General features: G+C 43.3%; 1 protein-coding gene across 1 annotated transcript in view; it reads right to left on the bottom strand.

Annotated features, from left to right (window-relative positions):
* SPON1 (spondin 1) overlaps positions 1–19,622 on the bottom strand; it is a 271,874-nt gene that overhangs the window by 229,585 nt on the left and 22,667 nt on the right. The window contains exon 2 of the mRNA XM_053673014.1: positions 17,010–17,116. Coding sequence (XP_053528989.1) covers positions 17,010–17,116 — 107 coding nt within the window. The remainder of the gene's footprint in view (positions 1–17,009; positions 17,117–19,622) is intronic.

Genomic DNA, 19,622 nt, shown 5'->3' with positions numbered 1-19,622 from the left:
AAAATTATGTCTATATTCTGGTTTCTCTGCAGATCATATAAATCTTTTGCCTTTTAAAAATGATGTCCACCCGGAATTCTGCTGCTTTAAAAAATTTACTCTCTAGATATACAAGCGAGTATGTAAATACACACACATGTGCATGCAAACACATTATTTTGATTTGTAATAGAAAAAAGGTAAAAACAATGTATGTATGCAGCCATTAACAGTAACTTCATAAAATAAAAAATTTAAATTTCAAATACTTACACATCTTTGTTTTACAACAAACAGGTGCTATTTTTATAATTAAATTAGTACTTTAAAAAGCTATTTAAGAAGACCAAAGTCACCAATCCGCGTGAGTGGAGGTGAGCCTTCAACCTGGTCCCTGGGAAATGTTCCCTGAGCTTTGTGTCTCTCAGTTTACAATTAAAGACACGGTAGGTGTTCCTTCTTTTACTCCCAAAGATACAGCATGAAGTTGCAACGTCTGGTACAAAGGATTCCTGCCACCTCCCAGAGACACTGTCACCCCAGCTTATCCTTCTTCCTCACTGTGACAGGACACAGCATCTGACCCTCTCCTCCCATACTCCAGGTCATCTCCAACAATCGAACTAACACACAAGACAAAACCTGCCATAGTTTCTTGAGTATTTGAAGTCATTGAGGATAAGAGGCATCAATGATACTGTTAACAGTCTACCTGGGGTGAAGGAATCCTGCATTTCACGTGTACATCTGCTGTAAGGTGCGTTCTGATTTCTGAGTGCAATTTAAAAGAGCCTTTTAGAATCTTTGGAAGCTGTTCTTGCCCTCCCTGGTGTGGCAGCCTGTCCTTTCTTTTCCCACTCACGGCATTCTGAGTGTTTGCTAACATGTCACTTATTGTTAAGAAGACATGGTATGGACATAGTCACTGGGCTGGGCCCACTCAGTCCACTTAGCCTGGGCCTTCTGGGACTGCCTGGATCTGTCTTCCCAGCCTGCAACTTACTCTGAAGGAGAAGCAGGAACCTAGGTTCAGAATGGAGCAAACTGATTTATTAACACGTGTGAAATTCCATTTGGAGGATAAGGTTGCTCTTAGAAACAGACACACAGGGAAAAGATGTAAGAAATCCCAGAACACAGTGATCGGGGACCTTTTGTGCAGGGGTAAGTCTCGCCTCTGCAATAAGGCAGGATATGTAAATAGACATTTAATATTTAATAACTAAGGAAGGGGACATCAAAGATAGCCATCCTTTTGTTCAACAAACACGTTAATTAACTATTAAGAACTAGAACTTGTGCTGGGCCCTGGGGATCCCAAGTTGACTAAAACATGCTTTGTCCTCAAGGGGCTTGCAGTCTAGAAGACTGAGGCAGAGAAATGGGAAGAAAAGGGAAATTCATCTGAACCAAGGACAGAGGCAGCCTCCGAGGGCATGGCTTCTACTGAGGTTGAGGGGAAACAGGACAGACTTCCTGGAAGAAGTGAGCTGAGTCTCAAAGAGGAGTGAGCATTTATCAGGCCAACACTCTGAATGGGTTCCTTGAGCTACTCAGAAGGCTGCAGCTTACGCGGAGGACGCACTTAAAGAAAAGGCCTCTTTCCCCTGCACACAGGGTACATGGAGCCTGTGTGTCTCCACAGTGAGAACATGCTTGGCACTGTTAAGTTGTTCTACGAGGGAACAGGTGTCAGTCTGGTTCCCAGATATATGTCACCAGGGTCAAGAGCTGACCCACGTGTGGGATCTCAGGACACATTGCTGTGGCATGGCATTGGTATTCCCAGTTAGGCCCTGTGGCCCTGGGTGCAATGCCAGGGTGGGTGTTGGGACTGAAGGTGCCTGTCAGCAGGCTGGGTCTTCTTGGGCTGCAATCACTGCTGGCACAATGAAGCTTTGCAGCAATGTGTTATCAGGTATAGGAGTTGGGATCACTGAGCGTTGGGCCTCTGGAAGGCTGTCCAGCAATGTTGGAGCCTAATTCAGTAAGTCAGAGAATTGACTCAAGGTCAAATCTGGCTCAAGGTAAGAAAGGAAAGAAGAACTGACAAACTCCTACCTGTGGCCTATGAGCCCCCCATTACCTGACCCTCAACCACCTGTCAGTTGGAGGTACCTCACCATCCTACATTTATCCACTGTATACTGGCCATACTGCTGAGCACTTTCCAGGCATTATGTTGCTGCCTCACACCTCACACCCTCAGCAGAGTCAAATGCTTTTTCTTTGGAGCTTCCTGAGCAGAATCAAACCCATAAAAAGGAGCTGAGATGACTGATGTCTGCCCTGGGGCTGCACGTACTTCTCAATTCTATGCATAACACTTTGGTCCTGGTCTGTCCTAATCACCCACACAATTAGGAGAATGTAATTCATTCTTAAGGGCTCCCCATTCAAGAAAGAGAATGGTTTGTTGTAAGAAACATCAGGATTTCTTAAAGCTGAGATCCTATTATGACTTTTATCAAGGATGCTCTATTCCCCTGGCTGGAGACCAACTGCATCTACAATAGACTGAAATTCTGAAAGATGAGAGAAACATATGCTCAAGCCCAGACAGGTAGGCTAGAGCAGGGTGAGACAGTGACAGTGTGGTTTAGTGGAAAGAGCATAGGCACAGGACATGAAGCCAACTTAATATTGGGTCTAGAAAAGGAAGATCATCACACCTGACTTACCTGCCTCAGTGAGCTTGGGGTGCTGTAAACAGATGCACAGTACTCTATTGAGAACAGGCTCAGAATGAGAATAGTGTGATCATGTTTCCCCACACGCTCCACTCATGTAGGTTACCTGCTTCCTTTATGTCAGCAGTTTGGGGTTTTCTTTCCTTTCGGGGAATCTAAACCTTCCCTCTTCTCCCCCAGTTCCTCTTTCTTCCTCATCTAGTCTCACCTTCTGCTCACATCCCCCCTCAAACTCCTCCCTCTCTATACTCATCTGTATCCACACCCATCTTTCACAGATGCACCTCTTCCTTTCTAAAATGAGCTCCCACTCTGCTCTTAACCCGTGCCCCTCTCGTTTCTAGATGCTAATCCTCTTGTATCTCCAATCTTTCTTGTCTACCATATTTCACCAACCATCTAAGCCTAAATAACCAGCCTGTCTTGAGCCCCCAATCTAAATTTCCAGCTCTCTCTTCTTCCTGTCTCTGATCTGAGCCCCAGCTTTATCCCATTGTCTATTCATTTATTCCTGCAATACTGACTTATTGAGCATCTCTGTCAGACAACATGCCAAGCACTAGGCACCATAATGGCCCCCATTCTCTTCTGCTGGAAAAGATGGCCATTATCAGGCAGTCATCAAATAAAAACATAATTATAGCTGGGGAATTTTCTACAAAGGAAATCTATGTGTACAATGAAGACATATAAGAGCAAATAAGGGTGCTAAGGAAAGCTTTCGCAAGGAAGCAACTTGCAACATACAATGCTAAGATCCAAAGACTGAGTGGGTTGAGTGTTCCAAATAATGAAAACACGTTGATTTACAGAGGCCCCGGGGCAGTAGGGAACTTGAAGTATTTACGGAAGACCAGTGTGTATTGAACTCAGGGAGTAAGGGGAAGATGATGTGAGAAAAGAAATAAGTGGGGGCTGACCTTTAAGCTGTTAAGGAATTTTGTTTTCCTCCTGGAATTGGTAATATATTGATTGTCTTTAATGATCCTTCGATAAACACCAGACACTTATCTAGATGCTAGGGACACAAGGAATTCAGCAGAGAATGAAGCAAAGTCCTGATCTCATGGAGTTGACACACTGGCCACACAGCCACAGAAGGTGTTCAGCAAAAGTGGGTGCAGGCAGGTCACCGCGATGGTCCAGGGGAGCATGACCACAGCCTGGACTAATACTAGGCTGAGAAGAAAAGAAGCTGGTGAATTAGATCCTGAGGAAGTACAATCAGTCGGATGTAGTGGTGGATTGGTCAGGGGATGGAGTGTCTGTTTATCGTGAGATTTTGTTCTTGTTTTAAGAGAGATTCCTGAAGGAAGAGTTATAAAACTTGAAGGGAAGGATCTGAGAGGAAAAGTCCGACTCTCTAAACAGGAGAAGGGGTTAGTGGCCATTTGAAGTTACTAAGAAGGCAGGAAAGTGCCCAGAGCCTAAGTAGAGGATTTGGCCTTAGAAGGCAGGGTTATTCATATTCCCTCACTTTCGTAGGAGGGGTGGTGAGAAGTTTATTAACTTGATACCAACATGTTTAGTAGTTCTAGTCCAGGAATTGCCTTCTTTTTTCCCCCCTTATAGAGAAAGAGACAAGGTCATCTGATGAGAGAGATGTGGGAAGCGGTAGAGAAAAGTGAGAAATTACAGAACTTCGGCACAAGGGAAGTGGGGCAGAGAACCCTCCAGAGTAATTTAGCAGATTGCCCGGCAGGCTGAGGGCCCTTCAAGGTTCATGTTCCCAAATGGATATGTGTGTTAGGTGGAAAATGTCCCCCAGAATATATTCACTTCCTAATCCCCAGAATTGATAAATATAACCTTATGTAGCAAAGTATGTGATCACTTCAAAGATCTTGGGAAGAGACATTTATCCTGGATTATCTGGGGTGGAGGAAGATGGGGAGAGCTCTAAATACAATCACATGCATCTTTAAAAGAGAAATGTAGAGGAAGTTTTGAGAGAAAGAGACAGAGGAGAAGGTGATAGGAAGACAGAGCAACTGGAGTCATGTGGCTGCGAGCCCAAGACTTCTGGCAGCCACCAGAAACCAGAGGAGGCGAGGACCAGACTCTCCCCAAGAGTCCCCCGGAAGAAGTGCGGTCCTGTTGACACCTTGGTTTTTGGCCTGGTGACACTGATTTTAGACTTCTGGGTTCCGCAACGGTGAGAGAATGAATTTCTGTTGTTTTAAGCCACCACATTTGTTGTGATTTGTAACAACAGCCCCACGGAACTAAGACAATGTCTGTCTGCCAATCTGCACTGGAGCACAGCTTTCTCCACGTTCAGGGCTCCAGTACACGCACAAAGTGGCTATGTCACCACTAACATAAAAATATTAAATTGGTATTCAGGCAAACTCCTAGGATCCAGAAAGACAGCTGTACAGGTTCAGGTTGCTTTGGAAAGAGGTCAGAAGGTGTGTGTGAGCATGCATGTCCTCATATGGGCACATGTGAAGACACCCTGGATGTCAGCTGTCTCTGGGAGGTCAAGGGGCTGAGTGCGAGGACCAGAATCCTTGTCATTTTGTCAAAAATACAACCGGCTTTAGGGCTGAATTTAAAAAGAAACTGACAGCAAGTTATTAGATGCCTACCATGTGCCAGGCACTGTGCTAGCGCTAAACAAAGCAATGTCCCTACTCTCGTGGAGTTAATGGTGCAGTGAGGGAAAATGGCTAAAAGACCAGCAAGGATACACCAGGTCAGGTGGTGAGAAGACAAATGAAGAAAACAAAAGCAAGCCCTGGCTGGTGTAGCTCAGTGGATTGAGCGTGGGCCTGTGAACCAAACAACCACAGTTCAATTCCCAGTCAGGGCACATGCCTGGTTTGCAGGCCAGCTCCCAGCAGGGGATGGAAGAGAGGCAACCATACAGTGATGTTTCTTTCCCTCTCTCTCCTTCTCTTTCCCTCTCTCAAAAAATGAATAAATAAAATCTTTTTTAAAAAAAAGAAAAAAAACGAAAGCAAGATAAATGGGATTAAGACTGATGGGGATATGGTTTCCTAAAATATGGTCATAAGTAGACCATTTGACAAAAAATGATGTGTGAGCAGAAACTTGAAAGAAGTGAGGGGGTGAGACTTGTGGATACCTGGTGGGAAGCATCTGGGTCAAGGGAAGAGGAAATACAAAGTCCTTGAAGCATGAACCAGTAGCTCAACTGAGGCTACAGGCTCATTCAATCCACAGATGCCATAAGGCTGTGAGGACAGTAATTAATTATGTGGGATAAAAGACGCCAAATCTAGAAAAGGCGGGAAATGCTGGTGAGATGGGTCATTTTGAATAATCAATTTAGCAGGGTAAAAATCCAAGGCCTTGAACTTTATTCCAAGGAGGTAATTAATTACACAAGCATGAGATTTGCATGCTGTGGTTTAGTAACCACATAGTAGAAAGAAGGGAATTCCTTCCACCCAGCACTCATGCTGCTCCCAAAACAAAGGTCTATGGGACATCATGTATCAGCTGAGGGTCAACTGGAGAGACAGTTTTGTATCCAAGGGAGAAGAAACCAAGACAAAGTAACTTGGCAAAGGTTATACATTCTCTCTAGAAGTTAGCTGAGTCAGGCTCCTACTCAAACTCCTACTTGGTCAAGTGCAATGTAAAGTGATATAATATACATCGAGAGCCTAAATACTATTTGATTCAGAAATTTGAGACTCTATCCCATGAAAATGATCTAAAAAACAGAAACACCATGTCCATAAGGGAAGAGATTTTTGTCTGTCACAGTTACATTCTCACAGCCTAGAACATGTCTTACACACAGCAGGCTTAGTAAATATTTGTTTAATCAATAAATAAATGAACAAGAAGTTCTCTTTATAAAAATGTACACTGCTAAATTATAATACTTAAAAACTTACCTAAATATCCTACAATAAGCTTCTGTTTAAGTAAACTATGATCCACTCACTTTTTGGATTTAACTATCTTAAAAAGCAGCACTGGCTGGTGTGGCTCAGTGGCCTGAGCATGGGCCTGTGAACCAAAGGGTCACGGGTCTGATTCCAAGTTAGGGCACATGCCTGGGTTGCAGGCCAGGTCCCCAGTAGGGGGCACGCAACAGGCAACCACACATTGATGTTTCTCTTCCTTTCCTTCTCTCTCCCTTCCTCTCTCTCTAAAAAAATAAACATGTAAAATACTTTCTATAAAAAAGCAAACATGATGGCTTAAGTAAAACCAGAATTGAGATCCATCCCATAAAAACAGTTAATCTGGAATGGTGGCTCCTTGTTTTCATTTTAAAGATGAGGAATTGCAAAGCCACACAATGATTTATTGGCATTTTTAAGCTACTTAATACTTACATATAAAAGTTCTTTTGGGCAGTAAAAGTTATATATTGTCTGCTAAACAATTCTATAATATATTGGAAAATAATTTCCAGACCTTTAGAAAAATAGATGTGGAAACAATGCTAGTTCCCAAACATGAGGTCAGCTAATGCCAGTGAACAAGTGGGCAGGGCCAGAAATTCCAGCAGCAGTTATCCATCAGTTTGGAAAATATTTATCCGCTGGCCAGTGTGCCAAGCCTTGGTGAGACCGTGGGAATGCAGAAATGTCTGCAGCCCAGATTTCTGCCTCTTTGCAGAATCTTGCACAACAATAGGGATGTAACGCATCAGGGTCACACGATAAGTGAAGAGCTAGGATAAAGGGACCTGCCTAGTGTTTGAGAGATCACAGATGGCGCCAGGGGCTCAGACTCTAAATGGAATGAAAGCAAGACCTAAGTGTCAGGAAGCACAGAGGAGCTGGCATGTGAAGGGCCGAGACGTGGAAGATGAAGGATATGGGAGGGGACAAACCTGGTGTGATTCCGGGAGCAACCCAGAAAGGATTTCAGGAGACCAAGTAGGCAATGTCTGTCTGTCTCTCCCACACATCTGCCCCCGAAGCTACAAAAGATGCTCAGTAGAGAAAATGGCACAGACCTCGGGTATTTATTCCTTGATTACTGCCATTGACTGGCTCTGTGTCCTTTGTCACATTTTTAATTCTCTCTGTGTTACCTGGCCTATAAGATGCAGATAATAATAGTGTCTACCCCCAGAGATGGGTCTGAAAATTATAGGAAATTGGTTGATTGGTTTGGCAAATATTTACTGAGCGTCTGTTGTGTGTCAGGCACTGCGCCCAGCTCTAGGTGTGCTGTCGTGAAAGAAACAGACAGTCCCTGTTCTTCCAGAACTTAGAACCAAGAGAAAGAGACTTTAAGTAAATGAAACAATGGGACTGGTTAGTACCTGAAGGTGACTGTCGTGGTTTCTTCCACCTGCTCATTCGCAGGTGTGGGGCCTTTGTCGAGGTATAATTTGAATGCATTTTTCAGTGAAACTGTTGTGCGGCAATAGATCACAAAGGCAGTAGTTGAGCCCAGCCAAATAGCTAGCACCCACATGGAACAGTTTTGTTTTTATTTACTGGGTATCATTTACCCAGTAATAATAAAATTTCTTATTCTACTTTATAGATCTCCCTCTTATATTACAGTGAAGAGAGAAGCCTGTCTTTCTCCTCACCTGGTGGAGACCTACAGATGGTTGGTCAGTTGCACCTAAGCTGAGCTCTCTGCCCACGTCCACAGAAGGAGGCAGTTCGTGAGTCAGAGGACACAGAGATGGGGAGAGCGGATGCTAGGCTGCTGGCTCAGGAGGAAGAGGCACGACTGACAGTCCATCATGTCCAGGCCCTCTGTTGGGCATTTTACAGAAATTATCTCAGCTGATACTCAAAATTAAGCAACTTCCCCACCTATACCTAGCTGGCACAGGCAGAATCTGAGCCCAGGTCTGCTGATTCCCAAAATCTATGTTCTTTCCACACATCCTTCTATGAATAGAAAAGTTAAACTGGAAGTGGAAGAATAATAAGATACATGATCCTTTTTGAGGAGGAGGATCAGTCTAAAAATAGGGATGTTTTCTGCTGCCATAATAACCTGTGTGCCTACCGCTGACACTGGCAAATCCAAACGGCCCCTCTGGAAATGGAGAAGCGTATACACACAGGGCAAAAGTATCTTCATAGTTGCATTGCAACACACTTTTGAGTTAATAAAACTATTGTAATAACCATAACCTTCATGTCTTTTTCCGTACAAACTACTAGAAAACTACTTCTGCTCATTCCTGTATCAGAAGCATGTTACATGCACAGAGGGGAGAGAGAGAGAGAGAGAGATACTTTAGTTTAACCCCATAATTTAAACTTTGAAACTAATAATAAGGGAATATATGAGGGGGACCCTTGAAAAACTGGAATTATCTTCTGGAGGGCAGGCTTCTGGTGGTATAGGCTTCCCCATCTAGGTGAGTGTTCTAAGAACCCATCTGTATCAGTGCACCAGCTGGCGCTGTTGTGAGAGGCTGTGTTCAGCTTCACTGAATGTTTTTTGAAGACTCTTTTGAAGCATTTGTCCATTTCACGGTGGGTGATTTACAAGCACACCTGCCCACACAGAGCTGAGCGATCAGCAGTGTTTGACCAAAACCAGCATGACCCTCCCTATTCTCTGCATCTGGCCCCGAGCAACTTTTTTTTTGTTTTCCAGGATGAAAAAGGGTTTTCCTCAAAGGGAAACATTTTACCACTGTGGAAGAGGTGAAACAAAAAAAGACAGAACCACTAAAGGCATCAAAATCGACAAGTTCAAAAACTGAGCAGTAGAAAAACCTTCTCAGTAGGTGTATTGCATCAAACGGAGGCTACTTTGAAGGTGACAAAAGTTTAAAAATGTAAGAACAAATACACAATGTTTTATAAATAAATTCCATTTTGGGGGGTCCTTTCTCATACATGCTGACAAAGATTATGGGTTAAAGTATTCATTGCAGTGTTTTTAGAAGTAAAAGTAAACAGAAAAAGAAAAAAGGAAAACTGGAACCCCTATCTTGCCCAACATAGAGAAATGGCTGAAAAAACTATAATTCAACAGTATAGTGGAGTGTTATAAAGCCATTAAAATTCATGTTGTAGAATAATATTAAATTGCATTAAAATGTGCTCATAATATAATGTTCACAAAAAATAAAAAGGTTGTAAGACCCTATATATAGTATGGTTCCAAAATTTTATTGAAAAATTATATACATGCATATATATATATTTAAAATCTGGAAGGAAATGTACCCAAACGTTAATACTGATTATCTCTAGGTTAAAAGACAATTACTTTTTATTTCTTCTGTATTCTTCACCCTTTTCTATATTTTCCCATACAAAACAAGTGCGTGCTCTGCTGAAGAGTGATGCTCAAGCCTTCCTAAGGAGTCTCGTTCCCAGACTCAGAGCTTGTCTGCTCAGAAAAAACCTGGCTTTCATCCTTCCTGCTGGCAGACACTGGAGACCAGGACTGTGGAGGCCGGAGGACCCAATGTCCGCCCCGGGCACTCACAGGGCGTGCTGCGTCTCCTCCTTCTTCCAAGTTTCAGATAACAATTTTAAAAAGCAAACTCAGTGTTGAACAGGAAAGAGGTATTGACATTGCTTTTTAAATGTATCCTTTGATGGTTCTTTTAGGATGCAACTCCACAGAAGCATGTTACATTGAGTGAGTTTCTGAAGGGCAGGGGCAGGCATGGTATGTCATTCATCCTGTTTTATTTATTCACTCATTCATTTAAGAAAACTTTTACCGGGCCCTGGATGGGCTCTGTGCACTTGCCAGAGAAGATAGGGAGAGATGTTAAAGCAGGGGAAGTTTTAAAATAGAGGTGTGATGAAAGAGTGGAGTAGCCTTCACACACACCCTTCACCTTCATCCCTTGTCCACTTGCAAACTTCCATCACCCAAAGAGACAACTCAAACGTTATCTCAGTAAATGTCCTTCGTATTCTCCCGAATCAGCACTCACTCTTCACTTCCTGCAAAGTTTCTCATTTGCACGCATACACGTGCAACGATTATAGCACCAGCACACTGCCAAACAGTTCTTTGTGGACAAGTCCCTTTACTCTGTCACATGTAGGAAATGAGAATTTCCCTAAACAGATGAGACCACCCCAATATCTAAGAAAATAAATATCTAGGCTCTCCTGGAATTTATTTGTAATCTACCAGTATACGTAGCACCCAGGGTTGGGAATTTCTAATACCAGTGACTATGCCTTAATTATTCATATCCATATGTTCAGAGCCTAGAACATTGTCTTTCAAATAGCTGGTAATTAGTGTGTTCATTACTTTAGTTCAGCAAATATTTATTGAGTGTCCACCACGTGCCTCCTGCAGTGTTAGTTGTAAGAAACACACTGGTTAACACAATAGATTTGGTTTTGCCCTATAGTTTGGTGGGGCCAAGCAATATCAAACAAATAAAGCTATAAACAAATATACAATCATAAATTGTAATATTCACTCTGAAGGAAAAGTACAGGGTTCTATGAATATTTGTTTATTATATGAATAAACAAATGAATGAATAAAAGAAAACACTATATTGTAGACTGTGATATCTGTTCACTAGAAAGGTGTACTTTGTAGGGGAAGAAAGAGAATATTGTGGGCTCTTGCAGGATGGATGAGGAGTCTTAACAAACAATCTGACTCCTATGTGCCGCTCCTAGGATGCATCCTAAGACCTTATCAGTTTTCGTGGTCCTATCTCACGGATGACGCATTCTGAACTTACGTATCGGCAACCAAAAATCCTGGGGTATCTGTGTCCTTGTTTGTTTGATGTGCTGCCACAGATCCAAGGCTCTTTTCTTGCACTCTTTATCACCTCCCCGAGAAGCCATCCTGATCCCCCCATTTGAAATTCGGATCAAGGTAGGTGACTTTCTTGTTTTCTCCATTAGCTTCTCGCTAGATTTGGTCCATCAAGTTGACCTGCCCACATCCTGAGGTGCCCAGTCCTGATATGGAAATACATGTTCCCCTTTGTGTCAGTGGGTGTGGCTGCCACAGCGGGAGGCCCAGGTTCAAGTTGTTAAAAAGAGTGCTGAATGCAATTTCTTTTGGAGGGGAGGTTGTATGAAAATCACCTTTGCAATGTGCTTAAGTAACATAAAAATGTCCAAATCCTTTGAATTTTTTATTACACCTCTGGGAATCAATTCTAGCAAGTAATACCCAATAAGAAAAGAACTTTTATGCCAAAAAGTATTTTTACTCCATTATTTATAACAGTGAGAGTCAGGTGAAAAAAATCCTGGGATCTTATAAGATGCAGGATTAAACTTAGGTGACTGTAACAAAAAAAAAGTTTTCTTATAAACAAAAAATTCTTAAGAACAGGCTTCCAATAGCATTTTACTTTTTAAAAAGTGTGTGAAAAACTCTTAGCTTCTCATATGGCTCAGACCCATTAAATGCTAATAAATTTTTGTTGTTAATGAAGAGATAATGAAAATAGTTTAGAAACAGGTGATTAAGAATAGGAAATAATTAGCTATTTAAAAAATACTTGTTTGTGTGGTATTGATAAGGGATCTCCTCAGGCAAACAGCCCTTTATAATGAGTCTTTCTTCGTTTGATTGGCAGACTGTTACCTAAACTAGTTGAAGCAATATGCCTTCAATTAAAATTAAATAAAGCAATAGTATGATAAATTAGCAGCTTAGAGTTCTGTCTGTTAATATCTGAGTGTCTACTGTGTGCAAGGCATGGTTCCAGGTGCTGGCAATACAGCGGCAAACAGGACAGATAAAGGTCCCGGCTTCATGAAGCTAATAATTTAGGGGAAGAGACCAGGTAATACTCAAATCAACAAGCAGAATAGATAGCATGTCAGGTGACAATAAAGGCCATGGGAAAAAATTAAGTGGGGAAGAAGGGGAGGGAATCCAGCTCAGGGATGGAAACAGGGAGGAAGCAAGGAGGGAGGAGCTTTTAAATCAGGTCATCAGGGTGGTCTCCCTGGAAAAGGGGGGTCTGAGCAGAGACCTGATGGGGGGCGGGAGAGCGAGCCAGGCAGTTGGCTGGCCCATGAGCATTCCAGGCAGCAATTCGTTTTTAGCAATACAGTTTTAAAGGATGGGCGGGTTACTATTGTGCAGGCAGCCAGGCTCTGCATTCCTTGTCACTTTCAATTAACCACGAGTATACCCAACCGGCGCATCAAAGAGAGACTTCTGTGTCTCTCCTGTCTGGCAGCCAGAGACAGATCCCCTAGTTGGTGCCAATGCTGCCACGCTGGACCCTCCCCTGGCAGCAGAGAAGGCAGTCCCACCTCTCTTTGGGCCCTCTGCCGGAGCGGTGAGAGTCGTAACCTTTATTTCCCTGTAGGAAGCAGCCCCAGGCCCTTCCCACTGAGTCTAAAGGGGCATTAAGGTTCACTTTTGTTGTCTCTGTACCTGGCGAGCCTGGATTCTCCGTGTGAGGGGTCATCCATTCAAAAGCAAAATCACCCACTTTTAGAGCCACTTTTAGAACATAGAATGTAAACTTTAACCAGATTTAAAGAGTATTAGAATTTTGTTGTTGAGGTTAAGGCCTCAAAGCTGTCAGATTTAGAGTGAGGGTATTAACAGAGAAGTCTATCTAAATACGTGTTAATCACTACATATATATTTTTAAAATTACAATGGCATTTGTCATTCTGATCATCTGCTCATGTCCCAACTGATGACTTGCTAGCACACCTGTCTAGCACACCTGTTGGCCGCAGAGGTAATCTAGGTCCAGTGATGAGGAGGACACCGTATGCTGTGTGAGGACAAGACGATGTCTGTTTTTCTCACCCTCATGTCCCCACTGCTGACCTCAGGGCCTGGCATGTAGGAGACAATCAATGCTGATGGGTAAATGAATGACTCCACAGATGACAGCTTTGGTACAGAGAGAGAACACTTTTCTGCCGAAGTGGGAGAGGGCAAGCATAGAGACCACCATGTCTGAAGCAGGAGAGGCAAGATGGAAGCGTGAGCACCCTCTAACGTCTGAGATGATGGGAACCCAAGCAGAGTGCGTGTTCAAAGCACGACAGGAACGGGGAGAGATGAAGTGAGAGAAAACCACCTGGCACAGCGTTTGCCCCCTTCCCCTCCCACAGATGTCAGGTTACTTTGGTCAATTTACTTAACTTCTTGGAGACTCAGTTTCATCACCTGGAAAATGGGGATAACTATACTAGCCTCACAAGATTGCTACAAGAGTCCATTAGGAAACAGTATATAAAGCCCCTGGCACAGAAAGTCCCACCATAAAAAGTCACAGTACACCATCATTTTCTCACTTAACATATGCACATTGAGAGGCAGTGCACACCGTGGTCGGAAGCAGGGCCCTGGACTGCCTAGGTTTGAATCCCAGCTTTGTCACTTACGGCTCGATGATCTTAGGGAAGTTACTTAATTCCTCTGTGCCACAATTTCCTCATTTGTGAAAAGCAGAACAATAATGCTTAAATCAGTTAATAAATGTAAACCACTTAGAACTATGTCTGGCACACATTTGTATGGTACGCTAGGCATTTTTCATATTTGTCTCCCATTTTGATCCCTCTAGTGCTGGTGGAAGCAATGAGAGGGTAGACAGGAGCAGACAGATACGTTGGCATGGTGATGGAGGAGCTCATGTTGGATGGCTGGGTCTGTGTCTCCTTTCAGCACGGCTTCTCAAACTCTAGTGTGCATTGCTTTTACCCCGAGGGTTAAAACACAGGTCATGGGGCCCCGACCCTCAGAGCTTCTGGTTCAGTATGTCTGGGTGGGGCTTGAGATTTTGCATTTCTAACAAGTTCTCAGATGATGCTGATGCTGCTGGTCCACAGACCACACTCTGAAAACCACTGAGATGTAATGAGAAAATATGTCAGAAGTGCCAAGAGAAGGAAAAAGGAGGTATGCATAAAAAGATAGAAGTTCCGAAACAATTCCAAATAGGACTGAATTATGGACACTGGTAGAAAGAATAATTTGATCATTTATTCATTCAACAAACACTCACTGCTCACTGTGAGCAGGGCCCAAGATTTAACTGAGCAGAAACTATAGGGAGTTGGAGAGGACTTCCAACCTACAGAATTAAGACAGAAGAGCATTAAAGAAAGAGAAGCCATGTCCCCACAGGCCTAACTCTACATCATATCCCCATCTGGCCTAACTCAGGCATCATTTTTTAAAAACTTTGGTAGAATATACATAACATAAAATTTACCATTTTAACTATTTTTAAGTGTACAGCTCAGTGGCATTAGGTACATTCCTATGGTGCAGCCATAACCACCATCAGGAATTTTTTTCATCTTCTCAAACTGAAACTCCTTACCTGTTTGTCAGTAATTCCCTAATCTCCGACTCCTGCATACCCTGTCAACATCATTCTATTTTCTATCTCTACGAATTTGACTATTCCACGTACCTTATATAAGTGAATCATACTATTTGTCCTTTTGTGGCTGGCTTCTTTCACTTACCAGGTCTTCAAGGTTCATCCATGTTATAGCATGTGTCAGAGTTTCCCTCCTCTTTAGGAATGAGTAATATTCCATTGTTTGTATAAACCCCATTTTTTTAACACATTCATCCATCACTGGACTATTTTGGCTATGGTGAATAATGCAGCAATGAACATGGGTGCACAAATACCTGTTCAAGTTCCTGCTTCTAACTCTTGGGTATACACCTTGAAGCATCATTTCAAAGCAGATAAATTGTGTTTGGGTGAAAAATAAGATCACACTCCCGCATGGCACCCCCAAACTTTTTTTTTTCTTAGAACTTTACCCCTCCTGAAACTCAGGTACCCAGCTCTCTCTCAGCTGCCTGAATCTCATAAATCATCCACACCTCAAGGTAAATTGGCACAAGGACCAGGGAGATATATTTTAATGCTCTATGGGCTAAATGCATGCATGGATCTTCCTGTCCCTATAATGGAAAACTTACTGATGCACTGTTAAAACGCACCTCTGCCTGGAGTTTATTCAGTCCTCTAAGGAAGAGTTTCTAGAATCAGACAGGGGAACCTGGCCTTACTATTTACGAACCATTTAGGCAAATGATTTAATCTCTCTCGTTTCAATTTCCTGTTCTACAAAATAGAAATAAAAGTTCCTATCTACTTCATTGTTTTGAGAAACTAAGATAAAGCAAGCTAATTAAATTAAGATAAACCATGATAAAGGAAAGCACTTCACCTAGTGCCTGGCTTACAGTAAGTGCCAACAACAAGAAAATACTGTCTGTCGTTAGTATTATTATGGGGTAACTCCTTCAGATATGTGCCAAGAAAGTCCCTGCCATCTAGGTCCATAGAAGGACATTACAATGGGCATTAGTATTAGCAGACTTGCTAGGCCAGAAGCCCAGAAGCCTAAAAAATGGACATTTTTTTTTAAATCACAGGATTCAAAATTACAACCTGGCCACAGAGATTAGAAAATATCTTTGGGTGGGGAAAATACTTCAGAGCAGGGTCTTCTGTGAAGCCTACAAAGTGTATCAGAGTCCCCAGCAGCCAACTATGGGTATAAGTAATCTTCCTTGGAGATTTTCTTTTTCTTTGGAGTTTGCAAATGCCAGATAGAAATGGACTGCAGAACAATGGAAATTTGAGATGAGTAATGGTTACAGAAAATTTGGCCAGGCTCCCCCCTAGGATCACCCCAGTCCTTCTGGGATGTGTTCCGACAACTTGCCAGCCTCTTTTTAAAGCTCTGAAAGGGGATGATGTTCCCGCCACTTCCCTTGGAAGAATATTCGACGGTGAAATATGACTCACTGTCAGAGCCCTTGCCTTTGAGATTCCCTTTCTTCTCCTGACCCACTTTCCTCATGCTGTGCTCTTGTACAAAGTCAGATGAAGCCTCCCCCCAGTCCCGCCCCAGATTGCTCTGTGAGGACTGACATTTAAAGACCATTACCACCTCTTAAACTCAGTCCTGTTCATTTAGCCAAGCAAAGCATATTTAATTCTTTTAATCTTCTCCTATAAATCAATCCCTTCGTTCCCTTAATAGTCCTTCTGCTGTGCTTTGAACTCCCTCCAGTCTGACCATCCTAAGTTCCTGTTCAGTTTATACTTGAGAATTGCCAGTCAATCATGAAATGGCTCTATGGGAAAAGCAGCTGGGCTTCGCCTGGGTTCCAAGTGCTCTTTCAATGTGCTGGACTATGCTGCATAAAGGCACTGTGAGCCCTGCCTGGTAGCCAACCCCTTAAGGTAAGTTGGAGGCATTGGATGCGTACTCCATCATGGGTCTTTCAAGTAGACCTGGCCCACCCGGTCAATGGTCAAGTCAAGGGAACTGCACAAGAAGCCACCTCAGACACTTGCACTTCTCATTTTACTCAGTCTTCTCTGTTTGTCCACCTCTCACTTGGCATCTACCTACCAGGGCAATAAGGGCCACTGAATAAGCCCAGAAAGGATCTTACCTGAAAGGTTCCAGCATGGTCTTCTTCCTTATCACCCTCTCTGTTTTCTTTGAGGGCAATTAATATGAATCCTCTGAAGTAGGAGGGAGGAGCAGCTGAAAGTGTCACTGTGGAGAGAGAAGAAAGCAAATTATAAGCACAAGAATCAACTGCCTTTTATTTGCCAAGTGGATAGACGTGAATTCTCCATCAGCATCTCAGACTTGTGGGTTAGAGGGACAGCAGATGGTGGAAAAGACTTGTCCAGTTAAGTGGTGAACTCTTACTCTCTCCACCCAGCTCCCTCTTACATTTCTAAATGCCTGAACTGCTATCTCAGGAATTCTTGACCTAACCAAGGCTGTGGTGAGTTCTCTCCTAGTAAACCATGGTTGGATAAAGATAGTCCCTGCTCAGCAACTTGAATCATTTTTTTAAAAATTTTTTTATTGATTATGCTGTTACAGTTGTTCTATTCCCCCCTTCATTCCCCTCCACTCTACCCCCCCATCCGCACCATTACCCCCCCTTTAGTTTATGACCATGTGTCTTAAGTTCTTTAGATTCTATATTTCCCATGCTATTCTTGCCCCCCCATCTATTTTCTATCTACTGTCTATGCTACTTATTTTCTGTACCTTCTCCCCCCTTCTCCTCCTCCCACTCCCCTGTTGCTAACCCTCCTTGAGATCTTCATTTCTATGTTTCCACTCCTGATCTAGCTGCCCTTTTAATTTGCTTTTTTTTTAGGTGTGGTTGTCAATAACTGTGAGTTTGTTGTCCTTTCACTGTTCATGTTTCTTTAACTTCTTTTTCTTAGATAAGTCCCTTTAACATTTCATATAATAAGGGCTTGGTGATGATGAACTCCTTGAATTTGATCTTATCTGAGAAGCACTTTATCTGTCCGTCCATTCTAAATGAAAGTTTTGCTGGATAGAGCAATCTTGGTTGTAGGTCTTTGGATTTCATGACTTGGAATACCTCTTTCCAGCCCCTTCTTGCCTGTAAGGTCTCTTTTGAGAAATCAGCTGACAGTCTGATGGGGACTCCTTTGTAGGTGACTGTCCCCTTAGCTCTTGCTGCTTCTAGGATTCTCTCCTTCATTTTAATCTTGGCTAATGTAATGATGATGTGCCTTGGTGTGTTCCTTCTTGGGTCCAACTTCTTTGGTACTCTCTGAGCTTCCTGGATTTCCTGGAAGTCTATTTCCTTTGCCAGATTGGGGAAGTTCTCCTTTATTATTTATTCACATAAGTTTTCCATTTGTTACTCTTCCTCTTCCCCTTCTGGTACCCCTATAATTCGGATGTTGGAGCGTTTAAAGATGTCCTGGAGGTTCCTAAGACTCTCCTCATTTCTTTGAATTCTTGCTTCTTGACTCTTTTCTGTTTGGCCATTATTTGCTTTCTTCTGGTCCACTCCATTGATTTGAGTCCCAGTTTCCTTTTCATTGCTATTGGTTTCCTGTGCAATTCCATTCATTTCAACTAGTTTCGCCTTCATATATTTGTCTAATTTGTGGCTATAATCAACCAGTTCTGTGAGGATCCTGATCACCAGTGTTTTAAACTGTGCGTCTGAGAGTTTTGCTATTTCTTCATCGCTTAGATTTATAGGCTCTGGGGCTTTGAGATCTTCTTGAGCCATTTTTGGTCTGTTCGCACCCTTTAAGTGTGAGGAGCAGAGCCTTGGACTCCCAGGTCGCTGGGTTGTGACGCTGTATGTGGGGTCGTGGTCAGAGCAAGGAAATGGCGGCACCCTCTACTGTTTTGCACCGCTGGGTGAGGAGCAGAGCCTTAGGTGGTTCACCAGGGCGGAGCCACTCAGAGTCACTGGGTTATGACGCTGTATGTGGAGGTGGGGTCAGAGCAGGGAAATGGTGGCGCCCTCCCTGCCGCTTGCGCGGGGACCCGCTGGGTCCTGGTCCAATCACCCACTCCCTTGCTTGTCTACTTGTGCACAAATGCGCGACCACAGTCAACCCGCAGCCCTGCTCCCTCACTGTTTCCCCGAGGTTGCTCGCTTGGTCGCTCGCTTGGTCGCTCACTAGGTCCAACCCTGCGCCTGGATTCCACGCGCCTGAGTCTGTCTGACCGAGTTTTCCCGTGCAACCCCGCTCCACCAGCTGCTGGTTTTGCCCCTTACCGGTCAGATTGAAGAATTTGTTGTTAACGGACTTCCGAAAAGTTCAATTTTCTGTGTTCTGGCTGTGTTTTCTGTTGCTAATATTTAGTCGTCTCTAAACTTGGTTGTGTGAGAAGGCACGGATATCCACCTATGCCTCCATCTTGGCGGAAGTCCAGCAACTTGAATCTTGACAGTTATCTAATGATAGACACTTCCCATTAGATCTGCCCAAGGGAAATCTAGCAGCTCACAGCACAGACTGGTAGAGACTGCTATGTGTTCTCCAAAACACATTTTCTTTCTCCTGTGGGCACTCACTCAGCTGAACCACACTGCCAGCCTCCCTTGCAGTTAGGTGGAGAGCATGCACAGACAAGATGCATGCCACTGCCAACCTGGCCCGTGCAAACTTTCCACATGATCCTCCTCTCTTCTTTCCTGCCTCTGCCTGCCAAACGCAGGAGATCCAGCAGAGTAGTCTGGTGTCCCAGGAGAAGGAGCCAC

This window comes from Artibeus jamaicensis, unplaced genomic scaffold (genome assembly GCF_021234435.1).
Source record: "Artibeus jamaicensis isolate MK-2021 breed Jamaican fruit bat unplaced genomic scaffold, CSHL_Jam_final contig_797, whole genome shotgun sequence".
Taxonomy (NCBI): Eukaryota; Metazoa; Chordata; class Mammalia; order Chiroptera; family Phyllostomidae; genus Artibeus; species Artibeus jamaicensis.
The sequence above is the reverse complement of the archived record's forward strand: the minus strand, read 5'-3'. Positions and strand labels throughout refer to the sequence as shown.